The 26,745-nt window shown below is 43.2% G+C and overlaps 2 protein-coding genes across 2 annotated transcripts; one reads left to right on the top strand and one right to left on the bottom strand.

Moving 5' to 3' along the window:
* Positions 1-393: 393 nt before the first annotated feature.
* Positions 394-12,987, top strand: capslb (calcyphosine-like b; the record flags this gene model as incomplete). Its single annotated transcript, XM_079256810.1, has 4 exons — positions 394-530; positions 3,690-3,867; positions 12,603-12,812; positions 12,886-12,987. The coding sequence occupies 4 exons, from the start codon at positions 394-396 to the stop codon at positions 12,985-12,987; spliced, it is 627 nt and encodes a 208-aa protein (XP_079112936.1).
* Positions 12,988-16,610: 3,623 nt separating this feature from the next.
* il7r (interleukin 7 receptor) lies at positions 16,611-26,480 on the bottom strand (the record flags this gene model as incomplete). Its single annotated transcript, XM_079256978.1, has 8 exons — positions 26,397-26,480; positions 18,612-18,738; positions 18,377-18,537; positions 18,134-18,288; positions 17,882-18,038; positions 17,231-17,363; positions 17,082-17,154; positions 16,611-16,994 (listed from the first exon to the last, which is right to left on the bottom strand). Exons 1-8 carry the CDS (start codon positions 26,476-26,478, stop codon positions 16,611-16,613), a joined length of 1,272 nt encoding a protein of 423 aa, XP_079113104.1. The 5' UTR covers positions 26,479-26,480.
* Positions 26,481-26,745: the final 265 nt, after the last annotated feature.

Genomic DNA, 26,745 nt, shown 5'->3' with positions numbered 1-26,745 from the left:
GTCTCTGCTCTCTGATTGGACCATCATTGTGTCTCTGCTCTCTGATTGGACCGTCATTGTGTCTCTGCTCTCTGATTGGACCATCATTGTGTCTCTGCTCTCTGATTGGACCATCATTGTGTCTCCGCTCTCTGATTGGACCGTCATTGTGTCTCTGCTCTCTGATTGGACCATCATTGTGTCTCTGCTCTCTGATTGGACCGTCAGAGTTTTCCTGTTTCTTTTTCTGAGACTTTTAGCTTGCTTTTCATTTTTCATTGGTTCTTTCTGTCCCTTTATTTTAATTTTGGGCAACTTTGGACAACGCAGGTACTCATGCAGTGAACCTGTTTGCAGTTTAACACACACACCTGCCACCAGTAACACACCTGTCTCCTGTATGTGACATCAGGGATGGCAGGGACATCAAGACATGACAGGGAGATGGCCCTGAAGGCCCGGCGGCAGCTGTCTGAGTGTTCGGACCCCGTGGAGAGACTCCGGCTCCAGTGTCTGACACGAGGCTCTTCTGGGATCAAAGGGCTCGGCAGGTAAGCTCCGTCCACACACCTGATCACATCCATCTGTATCCGATGATGGAGACAGCTTAGCATTAGCTTGAGATTAGCCCCGCGGCCCACGATGCCCAGCGTCCCCCGACGTCCAACGTACCCCGATGCCCAGCGTCCCCCGACGTCCAACGTACCCCGATGCCCAGCGTCCCCCGACGTCCAACGTACCCCGATGCCCAGCGTCCCCCGACGTCCAACGTACCCCGATGCCCAGCGTCCCCCGACGTCCAACGTACCCTGATGCCCAGCGTCCCCCGACGTCCAACGTACCCCGATGCCCAGCGTCCCCCGACGTCCAACGTACCCTGACGCCCAGTGGCCCCCGACGTCCAACGTACCCCGATGCCCAGCGTCCCCCGACGTCCAACGTACCCTGACGCCCAGTGGCCCCCGACGTCCAACGTACCCTGACGCCCAGTGGCCCCCGACGTCCAACGTACCCCGATGCCCAGCGTCCCCCGACGTCCAACGTACCCCGATGCCCAGCGTCCCCCGACATCCAACGTACCCTGACGCCCAGTGGCCCCCGACGTCCAACGTACCCCGATGCCCAGCGTCCCCCGACATCCAACGTACCCTGACGCCCAGTGGCCCCCGACGTCCAACGTACCCCGATGCCCAGCGTCCCCCGACGTCCAACGTACCCCGATGCCCAGCGTCCCCCGACATCCAACGTACCCTGACGCCCAGTGGCCCCCGACGTCCAACGTACCCCGACGCCCAGCGGCCCCCGACGTCCAACGTACCCCGATGCCCAGCGTCCCCCGACGTCCAACGTACCCCGATGCCCAGCGTCCCCCGACGTCCAACGTACCCCGATGCCCAGCGTCCCCCGACGTCCAACGTACCCCAACGTCCAACGTACCCCGACGCCCAGCGGCCCCCGACGTCCAACGTACCCCGATGCCCAGCGGCCCCCGACGTCCAACGTACCCCGATGCCCAGCGTCCCCCGACGTCCAACGTACCCCGACGCCCAGCAGCCCCCGACGTCCAACGTACCCCGATGCCCAGCGTCCCCCGACGTCCAACGTACCCCGATGCCCAGCGTCCCCCGACGTCCAACGTACCCCGATGCCCAGCGTCCCCCGACGTCCAACGTACCCCGATGCCCAGCGGCCCCCGACGTCCAACGTACCCCGATGCCCAGCGTCCCCCGACGTCCAACGTACCCCGACGCCCAGCGGCCCTGACGCCCAGCGGCCCTGACGCCCAGCGGCCCCCGATGCTCAGTTTCTTAGTTCTTGTTGTAAGTTAGTGATAGTAAGTTGGAGTTACTACTTGTTAGTCGTAGATTGTTGTAGTGAGTCACGGTTAGCTGTAGTTATTAGTTGTCAGTTATGGGTAGGTATAGTCAGTCAGTCATAGTGAGTTCATAGTTGTTAATAGTAATATTTGTTATGTTTTTAGTAGTAATATTTGTGATTTTAGTAGTAATATTTGTGATGTTAGTAGTAATATTTGTGATGTTAGTAGTAATATTTGTGATGTTAGTAGTAATATTTGTTATGTTTTTAGTAGTAATATTTGTGATGTTAGTAGTAATATTTGTGATGTTAGAAGTAATATTTGTCATGTTTTCAGTAGGAATATTTGTGATGTTAGTAGTAATATTTGGGATGTTAGTAGTAATATTTGTGATGTTAGAAGTAATATTTGTCATGTTAGAAGTAATATTTGTCATGTTTTCAGTAGGAATATTTGTGATGTTAGTAGTAATATTTGGGATGTTAGTAGTAATATTTGTGATGTTAGAAATAATATTTGTCATGTTAGAAGTAATATTTGTCATGTTTTCAGTAGGAATATTTGTGATGTTAGTAGTAATATTTGGGATGTTAGTAGTAATATTTGTGATGTTAGTAGTAATATTTGTTATGTTTTTAGTAGTAATATTTGTGATGTTAGTAGTAATATTTGTGATGTTAGAAGTAATATTTGTCATGTTAGAAGTAATATTTGTCATGTTTTCAGTAGGAATATTTGTGATGTTAGTAGTAATATTTGGGATGTTAGTAGTAATATTTGTGATGTTAGTAGTAATATTTGTTATGTTTTTAGTAGTAATATTTGTGATGTTAGTAGTAATATTTGTGATGTTAGAAGTAATATTTGTCATGTTAGAAGTAATATTTGTCATGTTTTCAGTAGGAATATTTGTGATGTTAGTAGTAATATTTGTGATGTTAGTAGTAATATTTGTTATGTTTTTAGTAGTAATATTTGTGATGTTAGTAGTAATATTTGTGATGTTAGAAGTAATATTTGTCATGTTAGAAGTAATATTTGTCATGTTTTCAGTAGGAATATTTGTTATGTTTAGTAGTAATATTTGTTATGTATCTATATTTGTGGAATAGATAGCTGTAGGTAGTTGTTGCTAGTTAGTTGTACTCGTCAATGACTTTGTTCTGCAGTGAACTGATCTGGGGGACAGGAAGAAGCGTTTCCATGGAAACAGGAAGGAGGATAAACATGAGCTTGTTTTCATGTAACAGGAATTTGTGTGTTTTGTGAAGCAAAGAGCAAAGAAACAACAACAACCTTCCATGCTGTACGTGTGTCCCGTGTAGCTGCTTCAGTCTGTGGACGTGGAGCTGCTGCGCTGTGATTGGTCCTGACTGCAGCTGCAGGTGGGGGGGGGGGGGGGGGGGGGGGGGGGGGGGTACTTTGGGTTTCCTGTCGAAGCCTGGCTGCGATGCTGCGGCAGGATGTTTATCTCCGACACCTTGTTGCAGCTCTGGTGGCTTTCTGTGTTCAGCTGCGGTGTGTATCTGTTGTATGTAGCTTCTGCAGTACTTTACCAGAGTATCTGTTGTTAAGTCCAGACACACACCCAGCTCGACATGTACTTAGTTACTTCAGAGTACTTGTACCAACAACTGAAGTACATCTGAAAGATCTTCTGATACTCTAACCTTCCTGATCAATAATTAGCACAAAATAGTACTTTCAGTTCAGGCAATACTTCAGTACCGTCACTACTAATACTGTAGATACTTCTGTATGGATCCTTGTCGTACTTGTGATTCCAGCTGGATTAACGGCAAGTTTTTCTGAGGCAAGAGGTTGTCTGTGATTGGTGGGTTCTGAGCAGGTGTGAACCAGCCACTTTGTGTGTTTGTTTGTTTGATGTCAGAACCTTCAGGATTATGGACGACAACAGTAGCAGGTCTCTGGACTTCCCGGAGTTCCAGAAGGGCCTGAACGACTACGGGCTGATGATGGAGAAGGACGAGGCCGTGGCGCTGTTCCAGCACTTCGACCGCGACGGGAACGGAACCATCGACTTCGACGAGTTCCTCACCACCCTCAGGGTTTGTTAGGCCCCGCCCATGTTAGTGGTCTGAACGATGTGTGTGTGATCACACACTCTGAAGGAGGTCATGCAGATTGTTCCAGATTACATCCGAGTGCTTTTAACAGATTACTTGATATTGTCTCATTTTAACTATAATTTGAGATTAAACCAGATTACTTCAAAATAAAATGAGTTATTCATATTATTTACAACAAATTAAAAGAGATTACTTTCCATTTTTTTATCAATTAGAATTAAATCAGATCAAATAATTCAGATTTTTTAACATTTAGATAATTTTATATCAATTCAGATTAAATCAGATTTTTAGATGATGTCAAATTAAATTAGATTACTTTAGATTAGGGATGGAACATGATTAAAAATGTAATCTATTCCAGGCTTTGTAAATAATTAATCTTGATTAATTAAATTTTAATAACAAAAATCAACTTTTTTACCTTTAAATGGATTTTAAACGACAGAATCAAGTAACAGATTGTAATATTATAAACTCAGGATCTATTCATGTCTGAAATTCATTTATTTATATTCTATTTAAACCAGTAAAAATGGAAAATATTTTTCTGAACAGACTGAAGTTAAAAGGTCAGTACTTTAACCAGCAGTTCCAGTCTCCACCATGTTCATTCTGGTCCTGCAGAAGAGGTTCTGGCTCCAGCCCAGTTCCCAAAGTGGAAGCAATGAAATGCCGGGAAATGTCAGAGGGATGGAGGTTCTTTTTTTAAAGTCATAGTAAAAATGATCTTTCTTTACATCCACATCATTTCAAGCCAGTTCCTACATATCCTATAGTAAAAAACCAACTGACTGCATCGAGTCATGACTTGGATCCAATCCCCCATCCTGAGCTGCACGAGGCGACAGTGGGAAGGAAAAAACTCTCCTTTAACAGGAAGAAAACCTCCAGCAGAACCCGGCTCAGGCAGGGCAGCCATCTGCCTCGACTGGTTGGGGTGGAGAGGACAGGAAAGACAGATCAACATGTACAACTGCACTTATTCAGGAAGACCTGCGGAAAAAAGGAGAAATAAGTTAGAAACGGCAATATTGGCATATATTTATACATTAATATATTAGAGAAATAGAGCGAGGTACTTCTCAGTGCATCAGGTAACATCCCCATTGCTACATAAGTAATGGATGGCTAGACTACCCATAACTATAAGAGCAATGAGCAGAACCTGGACAGTTGGGTCCCGTACATGCAGACTCCAACTCAGGAGATGCTCATATCCTAACTATAAGAATCATGGAAAAGGAAGGTTTTGAGCTTAATGGTAGAGAGGCTCTTCAATTCAATTAAACTTTATTTATATAGCGTCAAATCACGGCAATGCCATCTCAAGATGCTTTACAGACAGAGATGTCTGGCTATATTACGTAAATGAAAGAAGGCTGTTTTAGTAACCTGCTTAATATGTGGGCCAAAGGACAGGTCAGGGTCAAATATTACTCCAAGGTTTCTCACTGTAGCACTGGAAGCTAAAGTAATGCCATCCAGGTTCATTACAAAACTGGAAAATTTAGCTCTGAGTTTTTCAGATCCAACGAGAATTACTTCAGTCTTATCTGAGTTTAAGAGGAGAAAATTTCTAGACATCCAAGTCTTTATGTCTATGAGACAATTTTGTAGCCTATTGGGCTGATTTGTTTCATCTGGTTTAAAGGATAAGTATATCTGAGTATCATCTGCATAACAATGAAAGTTTATTTCATGCTGTCTAATAATTTTGCCTAAAGGGAGCATATATAGCGTGAAGAGTACTGGTCCAAGTACAGAACCTTGAGGAACTCCATGACTTACTGCAGTTTGTGAGGAGGACTTGTCATTTACATGAACAAACTGAAGTCTATCAGATAAATATGATTTAAACCAGCTTAACGCTGTACCTGTAATTCCAATCACCTGTTCTAGTCTTTGTAACAGAATGTTATGATCGACTGTATCAAATGCAGCACTAAGATCAAGCAAGATAAGTACGGACAGAATTCCTTTGTCTGAGGCCATAAGAAGGTCATTAGTAACTTTCACCAATGCTGTCTCAGTGCTATGATGAGCTCTAAATCCTGACTGAAACTCCTCGCATAAATTATTTCTGCTCAGGTGGGCATGTAGCTGAGCTGAAACTATTTTCTCCAGAATTTTGGACATAAACGGGAGGTTAGATATAGGTCTATAATTTGCTATCACCTCTGGATCCAGAGGTTGCTTTTTAAGTAAAGGCTTGATTACAGCAGTTTTAAAGGAATCATCACCTGGAAATTGCACTTTTTTGAGTTAAAACGTGCGTATTAGTGTTGGGCGGAAGTGGAAACATCCCCGGAAGCCTTTCTGTTGAAGACGGACGGGTTTTTACGTCTGGGCGCTTTATTCGCAGCAAAACTGGCCGCAACACCGAAGTCTCGCAAACGCATTTTTAAAAAAATTTTCTCCCCGGGATGTCGACAACCCGGGGAGCTATTTGCATTAACCTGCCCCTTTTCCAGCCTAAATACACCTGCTGGACCTGCCTCAGTTGCTATTAGCAACAAGCTGTGTGAAGATGTGCGAGCAGCGATCATGTCCACTGCTCGGTTGTCTGTTCGCAAAACCAACATCGGCAGGTTTTTTTTCTCTCCCTTCATCAGCGGACCAAACTACCAGGGACGGATGGATTACATTATTTTTGCTTATAATGCACCTGCATCTCTGCCGGCTGCGGCCTGTTTGTGCCAAACATTTTGCTGACATTTGTGAAAATACCAAGGGAAGATGGCATCAACCCGGTTGGAAAGACGGGCGATTGCAACTTTAAGAGGCTCAGCATCAATGCAGTCGGTAAGTGTCACTACTGCTATAAAGTTCTGCTTTGCCGTGATAATGCTAACGCTAACGGCTATGCTAACCTCCTGCAGAGTATAAATGAGCCCCAGATTTTATTTTCTTATATCCATCTTATGCTCTGCCACGTAAATGTTTGTAAATGAATTCTCTATTTATCATTTTTCACGCCTGCTACCACACAGTAAGAACTCATGATGGATGTAGCTTGCTCTCCATCGTAATTATAATTTAACAAGGTGACCATCATGTAGTCTGATATTGGCACCTATAGGATATCGGCAGGGAGGATATTTTATTTCCATTATTGTATTTATTCACTGAACCAGAATGCAAACTTTTTATTTCTGACATCTTCACGTCATGTTTGTAAAATGGGAGCTGTGCAGGAAAAGGAACCCAGATGACAGCAGTGAAGGTGAGATCTCAGCCAGTCTGGAGGAAGATGATGATGAAGAGTGCTGGGGAGGCTTTCTCATCCGGCTCCAGAACCACAAGAGTCCACATAAAACCCAGAAAACTCAGCTACTGTGTTAACAGAATCAATAACTAAGAGTGAAAATGATCGTTTTTATTTTATTACATTGAAAATGAGCATTGATTTTATTTCTGTACACTAATAAAGATATTGTGTTTTAAAGAGCTGTATATTTTTACTTTAGCATTACATTTTACATTCAGAAGTCAGATGCGTAACTGTGTATATGGTAAAGTTGTGTATTTATTTTAATTCAGTTGCTTTTGTCCTAAGTGACTGCAGCAAAGTTACTATTTGTTATATGTAATATGAAATGGCAAGAACATTTATAATCAGCTTTTACAGTTATTTGCCATTTGATTAGCTTTATTTCTGAATTTTTGGGCATTGAAGAGAAACTTGCCTCTCATTCCCTCTGACAGGTAAATGTACATAATCCTGCTTATAAATGTTTCCTGCATTTTGTAATGAAAAAGCATTGAAGCAGACCGGTTCCACGCCAGGATGTTGGGTCAGACACGGAGGAGTTTGGACCTGCTTTATCCTTCCCAGCACCTAAGGAACTGAAAAGAGAAATTTCATTTTCTGAGCACAGTAATAATATCTTGCTGTCTATTTCTGTTGGCATGTGCAGCTTAACAGAGACAATTAGACCAACATAATAGATAGTAAGTGATGCTGGAATATATAAAACACATGATATTAGTCAGCAGAAAGCCTGATCAATGATACAAGATATCTGACTTCATGTTATTTATCTGTACAGTAACACAGCAGCCCACATCAGTGGCTGCATCAACCAGAGATCTGTCATGTTGACATAACAGCATTTTTCACACTCCTGGCTAAAACGGGAAATCTAAATAAGCTAATTAATTTAGAAAAACACTTGATGGTAAATAAAACCTCAATAAAAAGCGCAGCTTCGTGAAACTCTGTGTGGTTAAAATGTGTGTGTGCTTATCTGGGTGCAGACCGGCCGGCAGCTGGACACTGACTGGTTCAGTCAACATCCGTTTCATTTTTTACATCTGTAACTTTGGAGTTTTAAAGAAAAAGGTACATTTATTGTTTAAAAAAACGGTCCAACATGGAATAAAATGGAGACGTATTAACATGAACGACATGCGTCGTTGTCAACATGCTTTCTGAACAGGCAAGGCGAGCAGACATTAAAGGTGAGGACTTTACCATTCAGAGACAGTTTTGTTGTAAACGTGCTCCTTCCACCATCTCGGTATCTTCTCTCTCAGGCTCAGAGTCCGGTTCAGACATCAATGCTGAATTCAGAAAGCTGCTGCTGTCGGGTTAGCTGCTATCACTAGCCGCTAATGTTTTTAGCATGGAGACTACTGGCCTCGCCCCCCCGTCCGACTCTGGACTTCCAGCGACCAATCAGTGAGCAGCTCATTAACATTATTTTAATCCATATCCAGGTTGGTGAAAATCTCGCGTGAATTCTCGCAAGACTATGTTTATTATGAATAAAGTGTCAGAAAAAGCACTTTAAAAAATTTTTGTTTCATAAGTTTTTAAACAGTTATTTAAAAACCGTTAGAGGACAGTGGGCACACGAAAAGACCAGGTTATGACTCCTTTAAATGATTGTGGTACATATCCTGTCACTAAAGACATATTGATAAGATTTAATAGAGATGTATTAATTAAAGGGAAAATGTCCTTAAAGAGGCTCGTTGGGAGAGGGTCTAAGAGACAGGTGGATGGTTTAGATGAAGCTATTATTTTAGTTAATTCAGAGGGTTGGACAGGACAGAAACTATTTAGACACAAGTCAGATCCTGGTTCTAAGGATGCTTCAGAGACCACAACAGGCTCAACATTATAGGTAGAAGGAAGAATATTGTGAATTTGATCTCTAATAGTGTCAATTTTATTCCTGAAAAAATACATGAAATCATCACAGCTAAGTGAGAAAGGAATACATGGCTCCACAGCGCTCCGGCTCCTAGTAAGCCTAGCTACAGTGCTGAAAAGAAACCGAGGGTTGTTTTTGTTTTCCTCTATCAATGATGAATAATAAGCTGTTCTTGCCGTACGTAAGGCTTTTTTGTATACAATTAAACTTTCTTTCCAGGTGGGCGATACACTAATGCTAAAAGGAGCGGTTTCTCTCAATTCCATTTTGGATGAGATAAATTTAATGTCAGGAATTCAAAGGATTTATAGTTAGTTTTGTGCTTAGGATTAATTAAAAATTCTGACTGAAAAATAGCTGCAACACCTCCTCCTCTGCCTGTAGTTCTAGGAATGTGAAAGTTTAAATAGTTAGCTGGCGTAGCTTCATTAATACTAACATAATCCTCTTGCTGTAACCAGGTTTCCGTAAGACAGAATAAATCAATGTGGTGATCACCTATCAAGTCATTGACTAATAAAGACTTATTTGGGAGGGATCTGATATTCAGTAGGCCACACTTTATTGTCTTATTTTCAGATTTTATTAGATCCATTGTTTTTATTTTTATGAGGTTTTCACGATTAACCCCAGAAGTGTTTTTGTGTTGTTTAATTCTTACTGCTGGGAAGTTGTATAAGGTCGGAATGGGGTTTTGGGTGGGCGGCGGCAGGTGGGAAGCTGCAGAAAAGTGTGTAGGACTACAATTCTGCCTCCTGGTCCCAACCCTGAGTTGTCAATTAATACTTACTATTCATTCATTCATTCATTTTCTGAACCGCTTAATCCAGTTCAGGGTCGCGGGGAAGCTGGAGCCTATCCCAGCTGTCTTTTGGGCGATGACAGGGTACACCCTGGACAGCTCGCCAGTCCATTGCAGGGACACACAGAGACACACAACCAGTCATGCTCACACTCATTCCTAATACTAACTTATTAATACTAACTTAACACAAGTATTACTAATTAATACGAACATAACCCTCTTCCTCCGTCGTCCTTTTAGAGACTCTGGAACCAGAAGTAGACCTGCAGTCTGAGAGCCAGTTCTCTGTATGGAATATGTGGAACTGTGAGATCTTTTATGAACTATGAGATCTTGGTCATGGAGAGTTTATATGTGAGGAGAAAAAGTTTAAACTCCATCCTGGATTTCACAGGAAGCCAATGGAGAGACGGTAAAACTGGAGAATTTTGACCTCTGGTCCTCATCAGAACCTCGACTGCAGCATTTTGGATCAGATGGAGACGTTTCAGGACACATCTGGGACAGAATATTAATCTTGCATAAAAATATAAAACTGAAGTTGGACTCTACAAACCAAAACATAGCCTCAGAGCCAGCTGATCAATACAGAACCTGCTCTGACTGCAGCTTGAAGCTGGATCCTGCTGGATGGGGGAGGGGCGATACACACCTTCCTCACCAGATAATATCATCAGATTCACTCTCCAATAAAACCTGAAGAAGTCCCGCCAAAGTGCTGTGCATCAACATAATCGGTGTACCAGGAAACGAGCGCTGACAAACGTTCCCATTAAACGTGTTCATTTTATTTAACACAATAAATTTTCTGTCATTGATTCATCGGGATTAACCTGCTAAAGCCCCACACCTACTTCAGATTACTTCAGATTACATCAGATTACTTAAAATTTCATCAGATTACTTCAGATTACATCAGATTACTTAAAATTTCATCAGATTACTTCAGATTAAACCAGATTACTTCAGATTTCATCTGATTTCATCAGATTACTACAGATTACTTTAGATTATACCTGATTTTGTCAGATTACTTAAGATTACTTCAAATTATATCTGATTTAATCAGATTACTTCAGATTTCATCAGATTACTTCAGATTTCATCAGATTACTTCAGATTTCATAAGATTACTTCAGATTATATCTGATTTAATCAGATTACTTCAGATTTTATCTGATTTCATCAGATTACTTCAGATTTAATCTGATTTAATCAGATTATATCTGATTTCATCAGATTACTTCAGATTAAACCAGATTACTTCAGATTTCTTCTGATTTCATCAGATTACTTCAGATTATTTCAAATTTATCTGATGAAATCAGATTACTTAAAATTACTTCAGATTATATCTGATTTCATCAGATTACTTCAGATTAAACCAGATTACTTCAGATTTCTTCTGATTTCATCAGATTACTTCCGATTACTTCAAATTTATCTGATGAAATCAGATTACTTAAAATTACTTCAGATTATATCTGATTTCATCAGATAACTTCAGATTCCATGGGATTACTTCAGATTACATCTGATTTAATTGGATTACTTGAGATTACTTCAGATTTCATCAGATTACTTCAAATTATATCTGATTTAATCAGATTACTTCAGTTTACTTCAGATTATATCTGATTTCATCAGATTACTTCAGATTAAACCAGATTACTTCAGATTTCGTCAGATTACTTCAGATTACATTTGATTTCATCAGATTACATCAGATTACTTCAGATTTCATCTGATTTAATCAGATTACTTCATATTACTTCAGATTTAATCTGATTTAATCAGATTATATCTGATTTCATCAGATTACTTCAGATCAAACCAGATTACTTCAGATGTCTTCTGATTTCACCAGATTACTTCAGATTACTTCAGATTTATCTGATGAAATCAGATTACTTAAAATTACTTCAGATTATATCTGATTTCATCAGATAACTTCAGATTCCATGGGATTACTTCAGATTACATCTGATTTAATCAGATTACTTGAGATTACTTCAGATTTCATCAGATTACTTCAATTATATCTGATTTAATTAGATTACTTCAGTTTACTTCAGATTATATCTGATTTCATCAGATTACTTCAATTATATCTGATTTAATTAGATTACTTCAGTTTACTTCAGAGTATATATGATTTCATCAGATTACTTCAGAATAAACCAGATTACTTCAGATTACATCTGATTTTCTCAGATTACATCTGATTTTCTCAGATTACATCAGATTTCATCTGATTTCTTCATATTAATTCAGATTTCATCTGATTTTATCAGATTACTTCAAATTATATCTGATTTTAACAGATTACTTCAAATTAAACCAGATTACTTCAGATTAAACCAGATTACTTCAGATTTCATCTGATTTCAACAGATTACTTCACATTATATCTGATTTTTAACAGATTACTTCAGATTACTTTAGATTATATCTGATTTAATCAGATTACTTAAAATTACTTCAGATTTCATCTGATTTCTTCAGATTACTTCAGATTAAATCTGATTTCATCAGATTACTTCAAATTATATCTGATTTCAACAGATTACTTCAAATTAAACATGATTACTTCAGATTAAATCTGATTTAATCAGATTACTTCAGATTACTTCAGATTAAACCAGATTATTCAGATTCCTTCACATTGAATGATATTTAATCAGATTAAATTAGACTACACTGATGAGGTATTTTTATGGTTTGACCTCCACCTTCTGTCCTTGCAGCCGCCCATGTCGAAGGCCCGGAAGGAGGTGGTTATGCAGGCATTTCGGAAGCTGGATAAAAGCGGAGACGGCGTGGTCACCATCGAGGACCTGCGGGGAGTTTACAACGCCAAGTACCATCCTAAGTATCAGAATGGGGAATGGACCGAGGACCAGGTGTTCCGAACATTCCTGGACAACTTTGATTCTCCGTACGACAAGGATGGGAAGGTACGGAAGCAGGCTGTGACTTCCTGCGTGGTCTTCCCCCGGCGCCTGCTGATGTGCTGTTTTCTGTCTGAAGGTGACTCTGGAGGAGTTTATGAATTATTATGCTGGAGTGAGCGCCTCCGTCGATACAGACGTCTACTTTATTGTGATGATGAGAACCGCCTGGAAGCTCTGAGTGAGCGGCGTACTGGTAACGAGCTCAGGTGGTGGGAGGAGCTCCTTCTGCACAATATTTTGTATGGTTTCCAATTTAAAACCAGAATGTTTGGACTCTCTGAACCATACAGGATACGCAGTAATGTCGTAGTTTGGTTCTGGTTCTGGGTACTTTCAGTCAACTGGGCTGCTTTCTCACTGGGTTCAGCTTAACCAATCACTTTTTTCTTTCTGTTTCTGGATGTACACGTTTCCCTACTAATTTTCTGATCAAACTTAAACCACCAACTTTATAGACTTTTCCTTTGTCTACAGAGACTCCTTCAAAATCTGAGGTACACACCTCAAACTGTTGGTAGATATCAACCTGAAATCTTCCGGTCTTCTTTCTTTAAAGCTGGGTACGTGTCACTGGAGGAAGGAAAGAAGATTAAACACAAAACAAAAGGAAGGAAAGAAGAAAACAACAACAAACTCTGATGTAAACAACACAGGAAAAGCAGACAAGAAAACAAAAACGTGCAGCTGTTGATTCAACTGGCAGGGTTAACACTGAACACGCGTTGGAAATTTGTTTAGAGAAACATCTGAATTCCTTTAAATGACATAGAAGGTCCTGTTAAAGTGGAACTATTCTGTGCATTTCAGGCTAATTTATTTTTATTTCTGAGACCAGAAGGGCTGGGATTGATGGAGTTATTGTCCCAAATGGCTTTATTTACTTCAGACCGACCCTCTCCGTAGGCTGTCAGATCAGCCTGCGGGCAAAACGAGTGGATTGAGACTCTTCCGCATTAAGCCCCGCCTCCCGCCACTGCACTACATCGGGAGCGCGCACCGCACCTGCTTTCACCGTCATTGTAACGTCTCATAAACAGAAGGATTAGGCTCATATGAACTCAATAAAAAATACAAACTACAATGTCAACACATAGCATCCAGCCCTACATGTTGGAACCTGAATCAGAGCCTGAAAACGAAGTGGAAAACAGCAACCCACAGCAACGAATGCAGCAGGATGTCTCTCTTTGGTAAACTCACCAGCCATCGTTGGAAATAACTTTATCCCACGTTTTCCACCCACCTGATGTATTTGTACATGCCCTTGTTAACCAGTAGAAGGTAACCAATCACCCAACCTTATCCCCCGGGACGTCACAAGGATTTCCACGTAGAAAAAAACTCTCTACAACCACACGTTTTTCGTCGCCATGGAAACCGAACGGCGAGAGTGCTGGAACTCAAACTCAAACATGCGTTTAGGTGATAAAAAACAGTGCCGTTCACATGTCTGATGAGGATTCAACACTGTAGAAAGCTCAGAAAACTCCAAATACCATCATAGGAACCCTTTAAACAGTTAATGTTTGTTTCTGCATGTTTACTGTGGAAACAGGAGCCAAGGTTTCTGATTGGTCGGTGTCATGGCCAGAGCAGGGGGCGGGACATGAGTATGAAAGGAAACAACTCATTGGATGGATCCGAGTGCAGTCAGAGCAGCAGATATCGAGGAGAATCAGGTTGATGATGATCCGACGCATCTACACCACCTTCAGAAACAAAATGATCATTACTGGTCGACATTTACCTGTCCGTTACGCGAGTGACGTGGCGTTAGCGTTAGCTGCTAATGCCTGCGATGTGCGCAAGGCGTCGCCTCAAAAGGCAGATCTGTGGAGTTCAGTTCTGTAGACTCACATCAGTCATGTGATTAACCATCAGGTGTTTCTCCTGACCTGCAGGTGACCAAGGAGGAGTTCGTCAACTATTACTGCGGAGTTAGCGCCTCCATTGACAGCGACGTCTACTTTATTCTGATGATGAGGAACGCCTGGAAGCTCTGAGCTGAAGGAAGTCCAGTTCGACTAGCACCTGGGTCCTGGATCAGATCTGGACCTCCCTCCAACCATCTGGCTCAGTTCTTTGTTTAGAAACATTTTAAACTTTTTGCATGATGATTTGGTGAAAAAAGAAACTTTCTGAGACATTTTATACTTTTATTGTACATTTGGGTTAAATAATAAAAATCATGTGCAATGAAATCATAAAATATGATAAAAAGTATGAGTGCATTGAAACAGCCGAGTCGGAGCCAAGTCAGCCGAGTCACGTCCGAGTTCCACAGGTCAAGTCCAAGTTAGCCAGGTCAGGTCCAGGTTAGACTAATCAGAGCCAAGTTTGCCAAGTCTGAGCCGAGTTAGTTGAGTCAGATTAGTTAAAATATTCAGAGCAGAGTTACAGGCGTCAGAACAGATTTGGGCAAATCCTGTCCACATCAGATAATTGGACCAGTTGGGTCTACATCAGACTAGTCAGTACTACACTGGACCAGATGAGTATACATTGGACCAGTTGGGTCTACATCAGACTGGTCGGGTCTACATCGGACTGGTTGGGTCTACATCGAGCTGGTTGGATCTACATTGGACTAGTTGGGTCTACATCAGACTGGTCGGGTCTACATCGGACTGGTTGGGTCTACATCGAGCTGGTTGGATCTACATTGGACCAGTTGGGTCTACATCAGACTGGTCGGGTCTACATCGGACTGGTTGGGTCTACATCGAGCTGGTTGGATCTACATTGGACCAGTTGGGTCTACATCAGACTGGTCAGGTCTACATCGGACTGGTTGGGTCTACACTGGATAAGTTGGGTCTACACTGGATAAGTTGGGTCTACATTGGGTCTACATTCTAGTTTGGATCAGCTGCTGCTGTGTGAGGTGAAGGTTGTGTCAGCAGCATTATCGTGTCTCCGTCTTCAGGATTAGGCTGCCATAGTAACACATCCATGTCAACCGCTGGCTTGCATGGATTGGTTTTTTAAGAAGTATTGTAGGTGGCTCCAGATCTAGGTGTGGAGGTGGAGCTTGTAGTCCTCCTTGGTAGTGATCCTTGAACTGTTTGCAGAGTTAAAATAAAGAGGATGCTCAGCCAAAGACAGGAAAGGGTGCTTGGGTTTGGGGAGATTGTTGTGGTTATTACAGATGTGAAGAAGGTTCGCATTTGTCTCCTAACCGTGTCCAGTTGGGGGACATTCTGAGACATTCAGGTTATTTACATGAAACCATACAGAACCAGCAGGAAGGTCCATGTGGAGGTACGCTGGTTCGCCAGGGACAGATCTATTGGTCAACATTCATCAAGCATTTTACATTTTTAAGTCCTGTAATGTGAGCAGCAAAAACAGAAAAGGTTCTCAGGTCCAGTCGGTTTGGTATATTTGTTAGTTTTGTGGGTCCGGGGGTTCCAGTGGGTTTGGTGGGTCCAGTGGTTCCAGTGGGTTTGGTGGGTCCAGTCGGTTTGGTGGGTTTGGTATATTTGGTCGGTTTGGTGGGTCCAGTGGTTCCAGTGGGTTTGGTGGGTCCAGTGGAGGAAACGTTCCTTTGGTCGTGCAGCAGCTTTGAGAAGCAGTAAAGTAATCAGATTACACCCGAGGAAAGGTTTCTCGCTGACGGTAACACACAAGGACAAATCTCAGCCGAAGACACTGGTGGAGGCTGAGATTTAGTCCCTGATGTCCATGAACATTCCGAGTTATGAGGATTCATCCTTCAACAAGATTCTTGTTGGGGACATTTAAAGAAGGTTCTAGACCATCTCATGCTGTTCTGGTCCTGTCAGTCCAGATCTGCTTCACCTACTTGATCCGATAGAAGCTAGACATGGTGACGTAGGCCTCATCCTGCTGGTTCAGACCAAGCTCCACCTCTTGCCCTCCATTTTCAGGTTCAGCCGGGAGCAAGCACTCCTCCCGATGCATGACGTTGATGGGGGATGGAGTAGCGCTTGGGACACTGTCCTCGCCATCGGAAGAGCTCTGGCTTAGCAAGGCGGACAGCTCCAGTTCCTCGGTGCTGACGCTGGTGGTGCTCCTGCAGTCGGAGCTCTGGGTGGAGCTAGAACCAGAACCAGCAGCAGCAGGACTGAGCGAAGCCGTCGCCGATTCCACACAAGATGACGTCTCCAGCGGGAAGACTTTCAGATGACTGAACACCTCGGGGTTTAGGTTCAGCAGGAGACCCTGGAGAACATCACATGGTTGGAAGATCAGCAGAAAGCAGCAGAGCACATTTGATTGGTTCTGTGTGGAAGGAAACAGGAAGTGAACCTTGTTTGGCTTGCAGATCTGCACCAGGGTATGTTTGGGATGCGGGATGCTCGGCCACATGTAGGTGAAGATCCTGTAAAGGAGGAGGACAGCGTTGAAGACAGCAAGACGCCTGAAGACAGACCTTTTGACCAGAAGCAGGGCCGCACCGCTTCTTCCAGAAGACCACGCTGGACGTAACCACTACCACGGAGACCACGCACACCATCAGCGTGTGCAAGACTTCCTTCTGCTCCTGCCTCTGGTCCTGGTCCTGGTCCTGGTCCTGGTCCTGGTTCTGGTCTGAATGACAGAAGCTGCGTTTCCATCACATTTTATCGCAAAATAAAAGCAATATTTGCAAGTTTGGAGGTCTCATCAAATCTTGTTCCTCTCGCCAGATGTTACGAAAATTGTGGCTGAGCGGACACAGCCACGTAGCGTTATTTCGGGGTTTTCTATTGGTTGCAGAGAATTTGCTACGGCTTTTCGAAGCTTTTCTCCCCCATTTTTTTCTAAAACTCTGAAATTTGCTGTTTGTTCCACACCGCACTATCCTTACCGGAAGTCACATGACCCCAACGTCACGTCCAGTCACATGTAAATGTGAAAAAAGCGTTTCCATTGTGAAATGTTTCTACACCGAATCGTGTGAAAAACCTCCTCTTGAGAGCGTGAAAACTTTTTAGCAATAGTTGAGACTTTTTTCCATGAGTGTTTTTTTTATTGCGATATTTAGTTTTTGCCTTTCTAGCTGTAACGGAAACACATCTAGAGAAGAAGGTTCAGGACCTGCTGCAGGACTGCCTGCTGCTTCTTACCAACAGGAAGAACGAATCTGAAGGGGTCGCTCCACGCGCTCCAGCTGCCCTGTAAGTGGCGGTGAGGGATCGCCCGGACCACCACGTGGTACTCCGAGTGTTTGTGGAGGTGCTGCATGTCGATCGGAAGGAAGTTCTGCGACGAGATGTTTTGAACCTTAAAGAGAAGAGGAAAAACATTTTTATGGCTGGAAGAAAGAACGTCTCCGTGGTGACAGAGGTTTTCCTGATGCCGTTGCCGTGGCAATGTACCATGGTGTCTCCTTGGCTGGAGATGCGCAGCTGGAACAGCTGGTTGTCCAGCGTCAGGTAGTCCATCTTAGTGTACAGAGTCCGGATGTAGATCACAGCCTGCCTGGCCTCGGTGTCCAAGGTGACGTTCAACACCTGAGGACTTCTGGGTTTCACTGCAACACAACGCGGAACCAAGAACATCCAGAAAGGATTAAACCAGTTTGTTGCCAGGCTGAACCGTCTTTGTGTGCAGAGACTTACCGATCTTCTTCAGGTCAACTGAGGCTGAAATCTGTCCTCCACTCACCAAGTGGACCGTCAGGTTCCACACTGGAACCGGAATCAGGTCTTTGGACGTGATGGTGTCTCCGGGAGTCTCCAGACACGTCCGGTCTCCGTTCTGATAGCTTCCTGTCACACAGCTGAGCGGAGAAACGGAGATCTGTAAGTGAAGCAGCTGGGAGCTGCAGGACGCAGACATGCTGGACGTATTTACCACAGAGTCATGTGGTCGATGTCTCCATCGTCCTCATCGTCCTCGTTGTTACGGGCGACGCCAATCAGCTGACAGGTCAGACTGAAGTTTTTGTAGGCCAGGTGAGAGCTACAGCTGATCCTGTGCTCTGGTAGGAGACACATGGAAACACACATGTAAACAAACATTTAAACACATGTAAATGTACACAAACACATGTGAACAAATGTACATGTAAACAAACATACAAGTAAACAAAGAGACATCTAAATAAACATGTAAACAAACACACACGTAAACAAACACACATGTAAACAAACATGTAAACAAACACACATAAAGAAACACACATGTAAACAAACACACAAAGAAACACACATGTAAACGAACATGTAAACAAACACACGTAAACAAACACACGCAAAGAACACACATGTAAACAAACATGTAAACACATGTAAATGTACAAAAACATGTGAACAAGTGTACATGTAAACAAACATACAAGTAAACAAAGAGACATGTAAACAAACATGTAAATAAACATGTAAACAAACACGTAAACAAACATGTAAACAAACACACGTAAACAAACTCACATGTAAACAACTACATGTAAACAAACACATGTAAACAAACACACATGTTGAGATGATAAAACAGACATTTTATCATCTGATGGAAAATATGAGTCTGATGCAGCTTTTACTGGTTTAACTGGGAACGGAGCATAAAAGCAGCATTTCAGAGAGAGCTCCACCAGTCTGAGACCAACTGGATCTAAATGTTCAGAAAACCTCAGACTTTAAGATCAGGAGGAATCTCTGTATGCATGGGACAGGGAAGAGCTTGCAGATTTCAGCAAGACGAGGCTGAACCACATCCTGCAGACTTCACAGGAGAAAGCTGCGGCCGCCGTTTCAGAAAGCAGGTTGACAAACTGCAGGTTGAAGCAGAACTCTGAGCCGGTGAAGACTCAATGAATGCAGCCGAATAAAACGCATCAAATGTATACCAATAAGAAAAAGGACTTTATTCATGTGTACATATTTTATATTGTAACTGAGGATGTTTTTCTGAGGTTTACTTTTATACTGTGTTTTATGTACTTAAGAATATTATGCAGTAATTGGCTAATTATGAAAAAAATGAAGAATAGTACATTAATACTACAACTAATGCTTGTACTGTAATACAAAAGCTTATTCTTGTTTGTTCGTGTAGTTTTTACTTCTATCTGCCACAAAGTATTAAAACCGTTACAAGTCCCGAGTAAGTTCAAGTCACTGACTCCAAAAGTAGTTTATTTGAAGTTTATTTTATTAAGTATGCTGGTATTAAGTATTTACAGTCGCTTTCATGGAAACAAAGGAGCAAATGATGACTGCTTTGGATCACGGAAAACACGCCGCTGCCAAACTCAGGTTGTAGGAACTCATTTGGAGAGCGGACATTGTCTGACAAGGAGGTCATGTGAATCAGATTCCCCTCATCCCTCTCTGAGGGAAAATTCTTTTTGTTACAGTTATACAAGCTTCCCAACCCAATCAGTTCTAAAAATATATATACAAATATACTAAACATCTGAGTCCAACCCAGGCTACAACCTCCGGCAGTAAAAACTGCAGCCAGAACCTGCATGTTTACAGCAAGAATAAACACGTTTACAGCATAAATAAACATGTTCACAGCAAGAATAAACAGGTTTACAGCAAGAACAAACATGCTTACAGCAGAAATAAACAGGTTTACAGCAGGAATAAACATGCTTACAGCAGGAATAAACAGGTTTACAGCAGGAATAAACATGTTCACAGCAAGAATAAACAGGTTTACAGCAAGAACAAACATGCTTACAGCAGGAATAAACAGGTTTACAGCAGGAATAAACATGTTTACAGCAGGAATAAATAGGTTTACAGCAAGAATAAACATGTTTACAGCAGAAATAAACACGTTTACAGTAAGAATAAACATGTTTACAGCAAGAATAAACATGTTTACAGTAGAAATGAACATGTTTACAGCAAGAATAAACATGTTTACAGCAGAAATAAACAGGTTTACAGCAGGAATAAACATGTTTACAGCAGGAATAAATAGGTTTACAGCAAGAATAAACATGTTTACAGCAGAAATAAACACGTTTACAGCATAAATAAACATGTTTACAGCAAGAATAAACATGTTTACAGCAGGAATAAACATGTTTACAGCAGAAATAAACATGTTTACAGCAGGAATAAACAGCTATACAGCAGGAATAAACATGTTTACAGCAGGAATAAACAGCTATACAGCAGGAATAAACATGTTTACAGCAGGAATAAACATGTTTACAGCAGAAATAAACATGTTTACAGCAGGAATAAACAGCTATACAGCAGGAATAAACATGTTTACAGCAGGAATAAACATGTTTACAGCAGGAATAAACATATTTACAGCAGGAATAAACATCACAGCCAGAGTAATGTAGAACAGCTACGTTTTTTTTTTTTTTACCAAATTAACTGACTTAGCTTTAGCCAGCTTACCTCCTGTTAGTTATCGTTAGCTACGGGTTAACTCGGTTCGCTCTTAACTACGGACAGGTTGATAGATGTCAATCACCCCCTCCCTCATGTTCACAGCTCCCCCCTCAGCTCCACCTTTCATCCCATTTTTGTATGTTCTGGGAGTGATGGGACGCGTGATACTGCCAAGATGGCGACGTCAGGAACCGTCCAATGAGCTTTGATTCAGCTCTTCAGAAACCTACGAGTGGCGTCACGGAGGCTTTGATGGTGTCCTTCCTCAGACCGCTGCAGATGCCAGTATCACTGATGGCGCCACAGACTCATGGAACATCTGTAACGTCACCTGCTGATGTTGAAGGACCTCAGTTGCTTCAGAAAGTAGACAGTGTCCACGTTCTGACTCCAGTCCAGTTCGTCCACCTTCTCAGCCAGCAGAGCTGGTCTGATGGTGTCAGACATGACTCTGCTTGCATGGCGTCCTGGCCTGGGCCAGAACCTTATGGCCTGGACCAGTACCTCCTGGCCTGGACCAGTACCCCATGCCACCCCACACCTCCCATGTGGTTTGGCTGAAGCTGGTCTCTAGCTTCCTCCTGTACTTCTCCTTGGCCTTCATGTCTTCTGCATTTCTGCTTTGATGCTCTTGTCTTGTGGTTTAGGATGACTTTATGTCTTTAGTCAGCCATGGCTTGTAACCGTCCACAGTCCCAGCTGGAACAAAGGTCTCCAGAAAGAAGTTCATGTTTCCAGGGAGGCACTCTTTGTGCCATTGCGGTGTCAGTCTGTCACTCTAAAAACAGCCCGAAGTGTCTCACTGGTCTCAGCTGATCGTTTCCTTACAGGCTTTATAGTTATGGGCACGGAGCAGGGGGAGAGGGGAATCGGGTGGTGGTCTGACCCACCCAGCAGGGGGGAGGGAGGAAGAGCTGTCAGCATCTCCCACATTAGCATGTCTCCGTGTTGAGACACCAATAGTGAAAGTGGAAAAAGTTTTGTCTGAATTGATGGTTAAAGTCAATCTGAATGTAAGCATTGCAGCATAAACAGCGTTGAATGCCACACCAGCGTTAGCGGAGGGGGAACATGTGAAAACTTTCTGGGCAGATGACATGGATGTAGTCCAAAAGTACACATGTGGACACATCAGGATTGTAAATTAAACTACTTTTTACACATGCTAACAGTTGCTAACAATGTTAAACATCTCTCTGGAACTCCATTTTACACATGCTAAGAGTTGCTAACTGCTAAACATCTCTCTGGAACTACTATTTATATATGCTAACAGTTAATAACAATGCTAAACATCTCTCTGGAACTACTATTTATATATGCTAACAGTTAATAACAATGCTAAACATCTCTCTGGAACTACTTTTTTTACATGCTGACAGTTGCTAGCAGTTGCTAACAATGCTAAACATCTCTGGAAATACTTTTTACACATGCTAACAGTTGCAAACAATGCTAAAAATCTCTTGAACTATTTTTTTGAATATGCTAACAGTTGCTAACAATGCTAAACATCTCTCTGGAACTACTGTTTATATCTGCTAACAGTTGCTTACAATGCTAAATATCTCTCTGGAACTACTTTTTTTTTACATGGTAACAGTTGCTAACAATTGCGAACAATGCTAAACATCTCTGGAAATTCTTTTACACATACTAACAGTTGCTAAAAGTTGCTAACAATGCTAAACATCTCTGGAAATTCGTTTTACACATGCTATCAGTTGCTAACAGTTGCTAACAATGCTAAACATCTCTGGTTAGCATTTTACATATGCTAAAAGTTGCTAACAATGCTAAAAATCTCTGGAACTACTTTTTAATATGCTAACAGTTGCTAACAATGCTAAACATCTCCATGGAACTACTTTTTGTATGCTAAGAGCTGGTAAAGATGCTAAACATCATCCTGGAACTAGTTTTAACACAAGCTAAGCTGCCAATGATGAACAGGGTCATGGCTGCTTTTTGAAGATGTGTTACTGCATCAGATTGATATTTTCTATCGGATAATAAAATTTCTCAGCTTTATCGTGTGACATGTTCTTTATCTTCTACTGGGAGGAAAGGATGGTTGATCGGAATCCCGATTTTATCTACAGTCCTGAGTTTCTGGAGTCTGACTTTGTTAAATCACACAAGTTGTCTTTCACCACCTTTTCTTACATCACCTTTTAGATCAGGGGTCTCAAACTCAACTATACAGCGGGCCAACATTTAAATTGAACAAAGTTGTGGGACAACTTTGTTATTTATTGATAAAATCTTCCAGATATGACAATGAAGCTCATAGATTGGTGGCAAAATCATATCTGCATTCAGCTGTTGTGTTCCTGCTCAGACTAATTTAAAAATGCTTTTTATTCCGAGCTCACAAACTTCCATCATGCACGTTTTCATAAATGTTCTTCATTGAAGGGCCAGGCTTACGTCGCCATTTCTGCTGCAGTAGCTCGAAGTAGCCATGACAACCGTCTACAGAGGAGGAGGTTCCGTCCTGATTGACGCACCGAACCAAAACCGGAGCGTTTTGGGGTTTGTTATATTGGCTGTATGATACCAGCAGGCCAGGTATAGTAGTCATTATTGCCTCGTGGGCCACATATAATCACACTGTAGCCCAAAGTGGCCCACGGGCCAGAGTTTGACACCTATTCTTTAGACTAAGCGAGTCTTTTCCCTCCAAAACCATGACCCCAAAAGAACCCTTATGAGTTGAATCTTGTGTTTAAACATGCACACCACATAAGATGTTGAGTAAACCAGACCAACTCAGAAACTGAGCAGGCTAATAGAATAAACTTAGTTCTGATTGCAGGGCCCAGCTAGTTCTGAGAAGACGCAGCCAGGATCTTTGGTTCGGTTGTGAAACAGCTTCTAACAACAATACAGCTGGCTGTTGCTATCAATTACAGGAAGTGGATTTTAACCTCAAATAGCGGTCTGGTTTCAGTCTGCAGTCCCGGTTGGAAGAGGGGAGAAAGACCAGTAGAATCTGCCTCCATAAGGACCATTAAGGTGAGCCAGCTGGGTTCTGGTCCAGGTGAAGTCCAGCTTCTGTTCTTCTCTGACAGAAACAACAAGTCTTGATTACAGTTTTAGTTCCAACATGGAACAAGAGAAGAAGAGTTCAGCTCAGAAGAGAAGACGAGGAGGAGGCTGGTTGTCAAAGCTGCTGTTGTGTGACCAAATAAATGGATCTTAAAATGAATGTTAACCATTGTATCATCTGCATGGAAATGAACATTTAACAAAAGCTGGACCAATCAGAAACCAGACCAGTCAGAAGCTGGACCAATCACAAACCAGAACAATCTGAAGCTGGACCAATCAGAAACCGGACCGATCAGACCCCAGACCAATCACAAACCAGACCAATATGAAGCTGGACCAATCAGAAACCAGACCAGTCAGAAGCTGGACCAATCAGAAACCAGACCAATCTGAAGCTGGACCAGCCAGAAACCAGACCAATCTGAAGCTGGACCAGCCAGAAACCAGACCAATCTGAAGCTGGACCAGCCAGAAACCAGACCAATCTGAAGCTGGACCAGCCAGAAACCAGACCAATCTGAAGCTGGACCAGCCAGAAACCAGACCAATCTGAAGCTGGACCAGCCAGAAACCAGACCAATCTGAAGCTGGACCAGCCAGAAACCAGACCAATCTGAAGCTGGACCAGCCAGAAACCAGACCAATCTGAAGCTGGACCAGCCAGAAACCAGACCAATCTGAAGCTGGACCAGCCAGAAACCAGACCAATCTGAAGCTGGACCAGCCAGAAACCAGACCAATCTGAAGCTGGACCAGCCAGAAACCAGACCAATCTGAAGCTGGACCAGCCAGAAACCAGACCAATCTGAAGCTGGACCAGCCAGAAACCAGACCAATCTGAAGCTGGACCAGCCAGAAACCAGACCAATCTGAAGCTGGACCAGCCAGAAACCAGACCAATCTGAAGCTGGACCAGCCAGAAACCAGACCAATCTGAAGCTGGACCAGCCAGAAACCAGACCAATCTGAAGCTGGACCAGCCAGAAACCAGACCAATCTGAAGCTGGACCAGCCAGAAACCAGACCAATCTGAAGCCGGACCAGCCAGAAACCAGACCAATCTGAAGCCGGACCAGCCAGAAACCAGACCAATCTGAAGCCGGACCAGCCAGAAACCAGACCAATCTGAAGCCGGACCAGCCAGAAACCAGACCAATCTGAAGCCGGACCAGCCAGAAACCAGACCAATCTGAAGCCGGACCAGCCAGAAACCAGACCAATCTGAAGCTGGACCAGCCAGAAACCAGACCAATCTGAAGCCGGACCAGCCAGAAACCAGACCAATCTGAAGCCGGACCAGCCAGAAACCAGACCAATCTGAAGCTGGACCAGCCAGAAACCAGACCAATCTGAAGCTGGACCAGCCAGAAACCAGACCAATCTGAAGCTGGACCAGCCAGAAACCAGACCAATCTGAAGCTGGACCAGCCAGAAACCAGACCAATCTGAAGCTGGACCAGCCAGAAACCAGACCAATCTGAAGCCGGACCAGCCAGAAACCAGACCAATCTGAAGCTGGACCAGCCAGAAACCAGACCAATCTGAAGCCGGACCAGCCAGAAACCAGACCAATCTGAAGCTGGACCAGCCAGAAACCAGACCAATCTGAAGCCGGACCAGCCAGAAACCAGACCAATCTGAAGCTGGACCAGCCAGAAACCAGACCAATCTGAAGCTGGACCAGCCAGAAACCAGACCAATCTGAAGCCGGACCAGCCAGAAACCAGACCAATCTGAAGCCGGACCAGCCAGAAACCAGACCAATCTGAAGCTGGACCAGCCAGAAACCAGACCAATCTGAAGCTGGACCAGCCAGAAACCAGACCAATCTGAAGCTGGACCAGCCAGAAACCAGACCAATCTGAAGCTGGACCAGCCAGAAACCAGACCAATCTGAAGCTGGACCAGCCAGAAACCAGACCAATCAGAAACCAGACCAATTCGAAACCATACCAATCTGAACCTGGACCAATCGGAAACCAGACCAGCCAGCAACGGCAGCAGTCAGACTGTGCGGTGTCTCTGAAACATTTCTGCAGACTGAGTTTCTGTTCCTGAAGCAGCGGCTGAGATCAGACCTGATCCAGACCACATCTGCAGCTCTCACTTCGAGCTGACTCTCCTGTACGACGCCTTCTTTCTGCTCATTAACCAGGTTCTGTTGACTGAACCGAACATTTCTTCCCCCTGACAGCGACCGATACCTGATCCGTCTCCTCACCTGTGTTGGTGTTTCTGTCTCCGCTCTGAGCTTCACTTCCAGCCACCAGCAGCAGCAGCAGGATCCTCCACCCGGCCAGCATCCTCCACGGTGTGGTCAGGGTCCGCAGCACGCCTCAGTCAGCTGCAGCTCACCTCGTCTGCTCGACACCAGACTAACCGGGCTGCTAGTTACCACCAGCAGCAGCAGCAGCAGGAGGAGGAGGAGCAGCAGGAGGAGGAGGAGCAGCAGCAGGAGGAGGAGGAGGAGGAGCAGCAGCAGGAGGAGGAGGAGGAGGAGCAGCAGCAGGAGGAGGAGGAGGAGGAGCAGGAGGAGGAGGAGCAGCAGCAGGAGGAGGAGGAGGAGCAGC

Source organism: Telmatherina bonti (genome assembly GCF_933228915.1).
Source record: "Telmatherina bonti genome assembly, chromosome: 17".
NCBI lineage: Eukaryota > Metazoa > Chordata > Actinopteri > Atheriniformes > Telmatherinidae > Telmatherina > Telmatherina bonti.
Note: the sequence above shows the minus strand (reverse complement) of the source record. Positions and strands in the feature narration are given on the sequence as shown.